We start from the raw sequence: 12,317 nt of genomic DNA, 5'->3' as shown, positions 1-12,317 counted from the left end.
TCATCCTGCTTGCTGTGACTGTGAGTCACACATTACTATCCACCTCTCCTGAGCCGGAGACACAGCCACTCTGTCCATCCTCCCCGACTGTCCTGTGCTGCTGTCTGTCATGCACTGGCTCTTCCCACTCAGTAGGGGCCCTCACACCTGGCTCACCTAATCAGTTAATGTAGGTGTGCGTAACCTGGCAAGCTGTCGGCATGATGCCACAGGAGGAAAAAGCAAAACTCCAGCATACACAATACAAAAAGACATTTATTTGTCCATTTAAATGAGCTTCAAATGGAAAAAAATCAAAACAACTTGAAATATAGTGTCTCTATATGACAATACTGTGTTGTGTCACTGTGAGTCAAAGGATGGTGTGAGTCAGTACGACAGCGAAACTGTGCACCTTAAATTAAATAACAGTTCTTCACAAAATGAATGAATGTTGGGGAGCAGATCTGTCTGATCTTCTTCTCTGTTGTTCTTCACTTTTCAGGCTGATTTCCACAGTCAGTTTTGCAGCCACATCACTGACAGACAGCACGCAACATTTTCTGGACCACAAGAATCCACCCATAGGAGACTGACTGCAGAGTTGTGAGAGAAAAAAAAAAACATGAAGAGAAGGAGGGAGTGTCCCTCAGAGTCTGAAGGACAGGAAGACACCAAGAAGGCGATGGAGGGTCATGGTAAGTGTAAAAAATAATCACAGTTCAAGATAAACACAAAATTATTTATTTCACTTCTTGTGGGAATTGGGTCATCCCAGTGGGATTTTTGACACACTATAATTAATTCTTTGTCAAATTATACAGTAGTGTTCAGAATAATAGTAGTGCTATGTGACTAAAAAGATTCATCCAGGTTTTGACTATATTTCTTATTGTTAGATGGGAAACAAGGTACCAGTAGATTCAGTAGATTCTCACAAATCCAGCAAGACCAAGCATTCATGATATGCACACTCTTAAGGCTATGAAATTGGGCTATTAGTAAAAAAGTACAAAAGGGGGTGTTCACAATAATAGTAGCATCTGCTGTTGATGCTACAAACTCAAAACTATTATGTTCAAACTGTTTTTTTAGCAATCCTGTGAATCACTAAACTAGTATTTAGTTGTATAACCACAGTTTTTCATGATTTCTTCACATCTGCGAGGCATTAATTTTGTTGGTTTGGAACCAAAATTTTGCTCATTTACTAGTGTGCTTGGGGTCATTATCTTGCTGAAACACCTATTTCAAGGGCATGTCCTCTTCAGCATAAGGCAACATGACCTCTTCAAGTATTATGACATATCCAAACTGATCCATGATACCTGGTATGCGATATATAGGCCCAACACCATAGTAGCAGAAACATGCCCATATCATGATGCTTCACTGTCTTCACTGTGAACTGTGGCTTGAATTCAGAGTTTGGGGGTCGTCTCACAAACTGTCCCTTGGACCCAAAAAGAATGATTTTACTCTCATCAGTCCACAAAATATTCCTCCATTTCTCTTTAGGCCAGTTGATGTGTTCTTTGGCAAATTGTAACCTCTTCTGCACATGTCTTTTATTTAACAGAGGGACTTTGCGGGGGATTCTTGCAAATAAATTAGCTTCACACAGGCGTCTTCTAACTGTCACAGCACTTACAGGTAACTCCAGACTGTCTTTGATCATCCTGGAGCTGATTAATGGGTGAGCCTTTGCCATTCTGGTTATTCTTCTATCTATTTTGATGGTTGTTTTCCGTTTTCTTCCACACGTATCTGTTTTTTTTTTTTTGTCCATTTTAAAGCATTGGAGATCATTGTAAATGAACAGCCTATAATTTTTTGCACCTGCGTATAAGTTTTCCCCTCTCCAATCAACTTTTTAATCAAACTACGCTGTTCTTCTGAACAGTGTCTTGAACGTCCCATTTTCCTCAGGCTTTCAAAGAGAAAAGTATGTTCAACAGGTGCTGGCTTCATCCTTAAATAGGGGACACCTGATTCACACCTGTTTGTTCCACAAAACTGATAAACCCACTGACTGAATGCCACACTACTATTATTATGAACACCCCCTTTTCTACTTTTTTTTTTTTTTACTAATAGCCCAATTTCATAGCCTTAAGAGTGTGCATATCATGAATGCTTGGTCTTGTTGGATTTGTGAGAATCTACTGAATCTACTGGTACCTTGTTTCCCATGTAACAATAAGAAATATACTCAAAACCTGGATTAATCTTTTTAGTCACATAGCACTACTATTATTCTGAACACTACTGTATGTTGTAAATGTGTATTGAGCTCATATTTCTCATTTGTAATTAATTAGCCCAATTAAAGGTCGCAGGGGGCTGGAGCCTATCCCAGCAGCCATAGAGCGTGAGGCGGGGTACAACCAGAACAGGACGCCAGTCTGTACAAAATAATGAGTAAGAAAACTAAAATGGAACTCAAAGTGTACAGCATGTAAACACAGGAAAACAACATGACTAACAGAAGAGGGCACAGTACTGAAATACAGTGACCATAAACACAGCGACACAGGCAATTAACAGAGGGGCACAGGCAGAACACAATGGCCATTAACGTAAGGGCATAGACATGGGCCAAACCACAACATGAGCCCCCCCCCCCCCCAAGGATGGCCTCAATGGCCGACAAGCCCCTCCCCCCACAACACAAAAAGGAACCAACAAAGGGAACAGGGGGAACGAGGCAAGGAGAAGGAACCCAAATCAAGAAACAAAACAAAGCCCAGGCACTCAAAAACCTCAACCAGCAGGGTGGGAAGAAGGCAGGAACATCCAAAAACAGAACCGGCCGGTTTGGCATGCACAGTGGCTGCTACAGTATCTAATATAATGTTCCTTTTGGTGCTGATTAAAGTGTCAGTGTAGTCCAAGTATAGGTCTCGGATCCTAAAAACAACGTCTGTGTACTATGTAGGTCAAGGGCATATGGTACTTTTATCCAGTACCTTTTATCTTGCAATTTTAAACAAATAATTAAAGAAATATATTTCCCATTTTCTTTGTATCAAATTAGCCAAATATTCACTTGCATCTCTGCGCATTAAAATATCACTTGAAGCTTTAAGAGCTTCAGTAGAGTGCAAGTGACAGAACCCAGACTGAAATTTGTCAAGAATAATGTGTTTAGCAAAACTTTGTTAAAGTTACGGTAGGTAACTCTGTTCAGAAACACTTTTTGTTATATTGGGTGAAATGTTCCGTCTATTCTAACAGTAGTCAATACGTTATGTATTCAGAAAAAGGAACAAAAAAAAATCAGACGTCTGTAGCAGTTGTAGGATCGATAAAACTCTGACCAGTATAAGCCCCGCGGTCCGCTCTCAAAAAACCAATCAGATGCCTTCATGCCTAGTTCCTCCTGCTCACATCACCAGGCTCAACGCCCCCCTCTGTCCCTCCCTCCTCCGAGCATGCACACTCATCTCGTTTCACAGAAGAAGTTTGTACAATGGCAGAGGGAATACAGTCGAAACTACCACTTCCACCGGATTGTGCCATGTCGGATTAATCATTTTCTCTGCAAATCGGCCATTGAAAACAGCTGTAATCACTTTCTGAATCACACAGGACTGCTCCAGCTTCAGCCGTTCGTGCACGCGTGCCTAACAAGCTGCAGAAAGCATTTTGAGCCATCTAAAAGGTAATTATTTGTCATGTTTACATTGTCATGGCTATGTTCACATTCTTGCTTCACTTGACGAGCTGAAATGTTCAAAAAATCTTTCACATATAAATGTCATGCTGCATGATGCAATCAAATCGCCAGGACGATGTGCAACCTCTTTCACACTGGGACTGCTTCGAGTTGCTTCATGCGGCATCATGATGACGCAAAAATGTGTGCGCAGCGGGGGGGAGCAGAGAGGAGGTGAGAACTCCAAGGAGGATCTGCAGGCAGTCTGGCTACAGCCAGACTGTGCACTCTGATTTCTCTTCTAGTTTATATTTGTTCTTGTGCAGGGCTGCAGGTCTGAGCTCTGATTTCTGTTATAGTTTATCTTTCTTCCTTTGACCGCGAGCTGCGTGCACGTGCGAACGAACCGTTCGTGAGTAAATGTGGAGATGTATAGAGTTATAGTTGATGTGGACATGTCCTGTCTCTGGCAATCAGCCTGTGAGCAGGACTTATGTCCAGATCCCATCAAACTGAAGACCCAACCACAGCTCTTGCTTTGTGAGTACAGAGATTGATGGTGTTGAGACGGAACCTCCTCACTCCATACTCCCGCAGTACCTCCCACAGTATCTCCCAGGGTACCTGATCATATGCCTTCTCCAAGTCCACAAAACACATTAGACTTGATGAGCATACTCCCAGGCACCCTTCAAGATCCTTCTAAGAGTGAGGAGCTGGTCGGTTGTTCCGTGACCGGAACCCACATTGTTCCTCTTAATCAGAGGTTTGATTATCGGCCGAATCGTGCTTTCCAGTAGTGTGATGCCCATATAACTCTCTGGTCTCCCTTTTTAAATATGAGGACCGCCACCCCAGTTTGCCACTCCTTAGGCACTGTCCCAGACCTCAACGCAATGTTGAAGAGACATCTCATGTAAGACAATCCCACACCCAGAGTCTTCAGCATTTCTGGATAGATCTCATCAACCCCCTGGGTTTTGCCACTGCGGAGTTCTTTGACTACCTCATTAACTTCCACCAGGGAAAGTGATGATGATCCCCCATCAGCTTCCACCTTTGCCCCTACTGTAGATGGCACTCCAGTCTGATGCAGAAGTTTTTCAAGTGTTCCTTCCAGTGTCCAGTCACAGATGAGCTCAACAGAGTCCCATCCTTACTGTAGACAGCTTGGATGGTTTCCCATTTTCTCCTCCTGAAGTGCGTCACGGTCTGACAGAAGCACCTTGGTGCTGACCAAAAGTCCATCTCCATGGCTACTCTGAACTTCTCCCACACCCGCTGCTTTGTCTTCTTCACAGCAGAAGCTGCCACCCTTCTCACCTGTTGGGACCTTTCAACTGCCTCTGGAGTCCTCAGCGATAACCTATGCAAGAAGGACTCTTTCTTCAGTCAGACGGCTTCCCTGGCCATCGGAAAGCCATCCCAGTGGGATGGTACCCCGGATGTTTGTTGCCCTGGAGGGTTGCCGCCCCTTGAGGCACCTAAGACCTTCAGGTCACAGCTCCGCGCTGCGGCTTCAGCAATGGAAGTTTTGAACATTGCCCATTCTGATTCAATGCCCCCAACCTCCACAGGGATGTGAGAAAACCTCCACCAGAGGTGGGAGTTGAAGATCTGTCAGATAATCGGCTCCTCCAGATGTTCCCAGTTCACCCACACAATCTTTTTGGGCTTACCAGGTCTGTCCAAAGTCCTCCTCCACCCTCTGTTCCAACACACCACCACATGGTTCATTATTATCAGGTTGTCCTAAAAGTTCCCTAAAAAGCCTTCAGTTAATTCAAAATGCTGCAGCTAGAGTACTGACGGGGACTAGAAGGAGAGAGCATATCTCACCCATATTGGCTTCCTGTTAATTCTAGAATAGAATTTAAAATTCTTCTTCTTACTTATAAGGTTTTGAATAATCAGGTCCCATCTTATCTTAGGGACCTCGTAGTACCATATCACCCCAATAGAGCGCTTTGCTCTCAGACTGCAGGCTTACTTGTAGTTCCTAGGGTTTGTAAGAGTAGAATGGGAGGCAGAGCCTTCAGCTTTCAGGCACCTCTCCTGTGGAACCAGCTCCCAATTCAGATCAGGGAGACAGACACCCTCTCTACTTTTAAGCTTAGGCTTAAAACTTTCCTTTTTGCTAAAGCTTATAGTTAGGGCTGGATCAGGTGACCCTGAACCATCCCTTAGTTATGCTGCTATAGACGTAGACTGCTGGGGGGTTCCCATGATGCACTGTTTCTTTCTCTTTTTGCTCTGTATGCACCACTCTGCATTTAATCATTAGTGATCGATCTCTGCTCCCCTCCACAGCATGTCTTTTTCCTGGTTCTCTCCCTCAGCCCCACCAGTCCCAGCAGAAGACTGCCCCTCCCTGAGGCCTGGTTCTGCTGGAGGTTTCTTCCTGTTAAAGGGAGTTTTTCCTTCCCACTGTAGCCAAGTGCTTGCTCACAGGGGGTCGTTTTGACCGTTGGGGTTTTACATAATTATTGTATGGCCTTGCCTTACAATATAAAGCGCCTTGGGGCAACTGTTTGTTGTGATTTGGCGCTATATAAAAAAATTGATTGATTGATTGATTGATTGATTTGACAGCTCTGCCCCTCTCTTTACCTGAGTGTCTAGAACATGTGGCCTCAGATCAGATGATACAATCACAAAATCAGTCATCGACCTTCGGCCTAGGGTGTTCTGGTACTATGTATCAAATAGTCTGCAAACCAAGAGACTGCAGGTGTAGACACCATGTTTGTAAAGTATTTCTAACAAGGGACTGTGATCCATGGTGTCAAATGCCAACGTAGCTCGGCACCTTTTGCTTGCAGAAACTTCATATTTGGTGGGTACATGCCTTGGAGGAGTACTTTGCATGGGTTTGAAGGTTGGTGATCTTGACGTACTTTTCAAGGTCACCAGTGGTCACAACTGTCAAATCCTTCACCTGAAATTTGTTCGCCGCAATGTACTTCAGCACCTATTGCTCGCAAAAACTTCATATTTGGTGGGTACATGCCTTGGAGGAGGACTTCGCATGGGTTTGAAGGCTGATGACCTTGACCTACTTTTCAAGGTCACCAATGGTCACAACTGTCAATCCTTCGCCGCACGTAGCTCGGCACCTATTGCTTGCAGAAACTACATATATAGTGGGTACATGCCTTGGAGGGGTACTTCGCATGGGTTCGAAGGGTGGGTGACCGTTGACCTCCTTTTCACAGTCACAACTGTCAAATCCTTCGCCTGAAATTTGTTCGCCGCAATGTACCTTGGCACTTATTGCTCGCAGAAACTTTATATTTGGTGGGTACATGCCTTGGAGGTGTACTTTGCATGGGTTTGAAGGGTGGTGACCTTGACCTACTTTTCAAGGTCACAGTGGTCACAACTGTCAAATTCTTTTCCTGAAATTTGTTCGTTGCCATGTACCTTGGCACCTATTGCTTGCAGAAACTTCATATTTGGTGGGTACATGCCTTGGGGAGTACTTCACACGGGTTCAAAGTCCATTGACTTCCGATGACTGTGACCTGCTTAACTCCTTCGTTGCAAAATGGCTCTGCATCTAATGCATGCAGTGCAGGTCTGGGAACTGTACTTGTTCCACTGTGTATCCCAGTTTACATCAAACACATAAGGGTTCAACCAAATACCTACCCCACACAAGTACATCTTACTGCACTTTACATGGAAATAGTACTACGCACGGGGCATTTCGTGATGAATGTCTCTAGTTTTGAGAGAGGTCTATAATTGTTCACATTTGAAGGTTCACCCCCTTTAAGCAGTAGCATGACAATGCAGATTTCCAGACTTTCGGGAGTTTGTTCGTGCTTGGACTCAAATTAAAGATGGCAGTTCGAGGCTCGGCAATCGGGTCTGCAGCCGATTTTAGAAAAAATGGATCCAAACCATCAAGACCAGACAAGACCTTTTTTTGGAATCCAGTATCTTCAATGCACAAATCCAGACACTGCCTTCATGAGGACAGCAGGGGGTGACACTCATGTGGGTGAGGACTATATTCATTCTGTCTGGTTTTGAACAGCAATTGTTTTTTGAGTGGCACAAATATTTTGCACCATTCATGCATCTAATTGTTTTGAAAATAGTTGTACAAAATAACGTGTTTTTAATCAAAATACTTCTATATAACTTTGCTGATTGCTACATATGTCTTTGAAATTTACCATTTATATTTGTATTCTGGGCAGCAAGGTGTTAGAAGTGCCAGATTTGGTGGAACTGTGCCACTAGATGGCACTCCAAACATATTTGAATTGAATTTCAAAGCTATAAAATGCTCCAAATTTCATGTAGATTTTCCCTGAGAATCTTACAAGATGCTGATTTACTGATAGACCAAAGATGATGATAAATCAACATAAAAAATAAAATAATTTTAAAAATTTATTTTAGAATAGTTGGAGCAGCTCAAAATGCTTTCTCTTTACTGGACATAGAAAATATCAAATTTGCCAGAATACTGTTTACATTTCTTGCATCCAGTTTGGTAAAAACATGTGATGAGGTGGTGCATTAAAACATATGTACATATACTAAACTCTGAAAAGCTCCAAATTTTATTGGTGGTCATTTGATCACTGGTGCCTAATCTATCAGTACATGAAAAACACATTGTATTGTAAATATCCCAGCAATATCTGCATGTGTAACTGATATCCACAGCAAAACATTTGAGTAAACAATCAATTCCACTCCTAAGCACATGAATTCAGTAATGCAATCTGCCTTCAATTGATACAAAGACATCCTAAACGAAGAAGAAATGTCTGCAGACCATGTTTGAAGATCTGTCAGGTTGGAAATGCGGTTTTTTGCTGTCACCAATTGTTTCAGACTGAGCAACGAAGCTTTGAGGCACAGAATTTGCCTCAAAGCTTCGTTTAACATTGTAGTACATTTGCCAGGCCTGTGTGTGGCGCTGTAAGGTCCCCAGAAAAACAAACAGAAGAAGACTAGAGCATCAGGCTGCGTAAGAGCTAATCAAATTAGCACAAAAACTACCGCTTTCCAACGCGACACAGAGTAAATTAAAGCCTTTTAGGAGAAAGACGGTCCACGCTGATCATCTGAAATACAACCTCAATTCCAATGAACTTGGGACATTGTGTAAAATGTAAATAAAAACAGAATGCATTGATTTTCAAATCCTCTTCAATTGAATACACCACAAAGTCAAGATATTTAATGTTCAGACTGATAAACTTTATTGTTTTTGTGCAAATATTTGCTGATTTTGAAATGGAGTGTTTCGCTTTTTAGTTTTTGCTTTTTGGGCAACACACAAGGCTTCACAAACACAGTAACTTAAATAAAATAAAAAAACAGTGACTGCAAGGCTTGCCAACCTTTAAAAAAAAAGGTTAAATTGATTGTGCCATTGTTTAGGGAGAGCCCTGGACTGTTGATGTTGTTTAAAAATGCAAAAGTATTTTTTATCCGATTACTCGATTAATCACCAGAATACTGGATTAGGGCTGCAGCTATCGATTATTTTAGTAATCGATAGCTGCAGCCCTAATCCAGTGTTTAATCCAATATTCATTTTCTTCCAGAGTTTAATGCTTTACTCAAATTACACCCTTACAACATACAAAACATTGTCTAAAATGCACATTAAAATCATCTTCTGGCAATTATATTTTTTGCATGCATTACATGAAAATAACATGTTCATGTTTACTAAATACTATTACAATCTTCATTTGAATATATCAAGTGTGTGTTTACTAAGAGCTATTAGTTTTTTGTGCAGAAAATATGTAAGTATGTGTGATTATCTAACCTTGTGCACAGATTTTCTACGTATTCTATCACATATCCAGTAAAATATAATCATTAATACACAACTAATCATTTTATAGAGAGAAATGCTGTGACAGCATGTTGTGTCTGTGTGAAGGTGTGGACCCTGCTGTGGATCAGTGTGAGGACACAGACGAGGGACCCTCGAAATCCAGAAATTGTGGGGACCACAAGATCCAGAGCAAAACTCAGAGGTGAGACAAGGATATGAAATTGTGACTGTAGACCATGTCAGAGCTCACATCAACGCGCCATCGTTATTCAGGCTCGGCGTTGACATCGTCACGCTGTCATTATTCATACTCAACGATCATATTGCCGTACCATCATTATTCATGTTCAGCATTCATATCGAATCGTAGCCATTGTTCACGTTCAGTGCTCACATTGCTGCGCCATCATTATTCAGTCATCTCTCTTTTTCTTTTGATCTTTTTCCAAAGAGTGCTTCACACTACAGTTTTTGTTTCAAATTGTGATGCTGCTTCATATCTGTTATCAATCAATAACTTATCATAGCTTGCTTTGTCTGCTTCTTGTTTTGAATTCAGCCTGTAAAAATCTTCAGTTCAGAGCATCAAAGCTCGCTTTCAGGATTCCAAAGACTACTTCACACTAATCTTTGCTGTGCCAGTCGTAAAAGCACACAGCCAAAATTAGACAAAAGCTGGAAGTTGGACTTAGAACACAAAGGCTTTGGTGAATGTTGGTGTACTAATGTTTGAGTGTTTCAGAGCTTTACGGGGTGATGGTAAGTGACTGACAAGCACTTACAGACTCTGACTCTGAGCAAACCAGATGTATTTCTACTTTCTTAATTACAACCCCAATCATTGGTGGGGACAGTTCTGCTAACCACTCATTATCGAAGCCAATGTTTTCATTATCGAATTAGCTTTTCAGATAACTTTGAAAACCATCAGCGCAGACCAATTATCTTCTGATAAATTTGGCCCGATAATTTTTAGACCGCCTAAGTTATTTTTATTTTTGTGAGTGACCTGAAAGTAATTACAAAAATCTTAGCAACAAGAGTAGGAAAATGCATAGAACATATTTTACATCCCGATCAAACAGGATTTATTCCCAGAAGATATTCATTTTGCAGCGTTCATAAAATCTCGAACATTTTGTATTCGGATAAAAATAATATTGATGGTGCTGCCATACGGTCCTTAGATGCGCAAAAGGCGTTTGATACTGTAGAGTGGCTGTACCTTCTCAGAGCACTCAAAGTTTGGTCTTGGTAGTACTTTTATTCAGTGGGTCAAGATTTTGTATACCAATCCCAGATCCTCAATTCTTACTGATGGAAATAAATGTAAACAATTTTCTATGGGAAGAGGAGTGAGGCAGAGCGATCCGCTGTCTCCCCGCTTTTCAATATTGCATTGGAACCACTGGCCATAGGGATTCGTGAACATCCAAATGGGTGATTCTCATGAAGGTGGTACAACTCATAGCAAAAATCAGAAACCATTACACACATGATTTTTTTCCACCTTTATATTAAATATGTTCTAATTTCACTATTAAATTTGAATTTATAATCCACATGCACATTTGTGAGGTGTTTTTAGAGATTTTTAGAGACACTGGGAGGAAAAAATTTCATTACCGTAACACATATTTCATTAGCAATATGACACACCAAAATTATATTTTTTTACTTTTTATTGATGGCAAACATATAAATATTCTTAAAGGTAGTAAGTATGACCTGCATTTAGTATTATTAACACATACACACATTTTTATGTAAACAATTATTTCATCACCGTAACATTTCATCCGTTTTTCACATTAATTTTCATATTGATTTTGTTTTAAAGGACTGCATTGAAAAAAAACAGTTCTAGTACAGCATGAACACTGTGACATATATTATGAATCAATGAAATATTAAAGATAATTTATTCATATAATTTCAATAAATCATGAAATGTCACACATTGCGGTAATGAACAAAGCATACCGGTGATGAATAATCAGGTTTCGGTAGTGAACACTTAAAGAGATTAAAGAGAACACTTACTCATAACAAAAATGAAAACTCCAATTTATGAATTCATGAACAATACAGTTCTTTCAAGACAACTTCAGACTTTTCTTAACAAGTATAGATGTAAGTAACAGCTCCCGACTCCACAATGGATGGGTGACTTTCAAGACAAAAGAGGCTTCAGTGTGGAAGTGCTTTGATTACAAAACATCTGATGTACGACAAACTATGGTAATTATTAGGGTGTGCAAGAAGACTGTAAGGGGTAATATAACAAACTTATTACATGAAGTACAAACATCTGATTGAGTAGAGGACAGCCAAAAATCAATGAGCATTTGGTTAGTACTTAGCACTGTCAAATCAAAATTCGAATTATTTTTTTTTCTGTACCTGGCCCAGATCTCTGGTACCACACTGAAGTACCTGCCACAGATTGTTGCAGGCAGTGGTTCAGAAATTATTTCTATGATGTGTCTTCCTTATATCATCAAATCTTTTCGCTAGGGAATTGTACAGAGGGGAAGTAGAAATCTGTCATGTGCACAGCTCATGGTATCGACTTTATACTGACCGCTGACAATCTGAAGAAAAAAGCAAAATAATGAACATCAACAGCACTAAGTGTAAGATGCTGTCCAGCATACTTTCATTAAGCATTATGAAGTGGTCATGACCCTGACCTTTGGCATCACATCCCTGTATGAACCTGCATCTGAACTTACAAAAGAATATTTCCTGAATATTTAATATTTTGACCTCCCTACTATGTTTTCTGCTCTGTGAGAGGTCTTGAACATGCCTGTGTTATGGTGCCAGGATAGAGCTCTCCATCATAGTCTACAAGGACCCATG

The 12,317-nt window shown here is 40.9% G+C and overlaps 1 protein-coding gene across 2 annotated transcripts in view; it reads left to right on the top strand.

The window, feature by feature from the left end:
- The first annotated feature begins 566 nt into the window (after positions 1-566).
- Positions 567-12,317, top strand: part of LOC117530228 (NLR family CARD domain-containing protein 3-like) — a 133,280-nt gene continuing 121,529 nt past the window's right edge. For both annotated transcript variants that reach the window (XM_034193156.1, XM_034193155.1), the window contains exons 1-2: positions 567-677; positions 9,558-9,654. In XM_034193156.1, coding sequence (XP_034049047.1) covers positions 605-677; positions 9,558-9,654 — 170 coding nt within the window. In that variant the 5' untranslated portion in view covers positions 567-604. The remainder of the gene's footprint in view (positions 678-9,557; positions 9,655-12,317) is intronic.

This window comes from Thalassophryne amazonica, chromosome 18 (assembly GCF_902500255.1).
Source record: "Thalassophryne amazonica chromosome 18, fThaAma1.1, whole genome shotgun sequence".
In the NCBI taxonomy this organism is placed as follows: Eukaryota; Metazoa; Chordata; class Actinopteri; order Batrachoidiformes; family Batrachoididae; genus Thalassophryne; species Thalassophryne amazonica.
The sequence above is the reverse complement of the archived record's forward strand: the minus strand, read 5'-3'. Positions and strand labels throughout refer to the sequence as shown.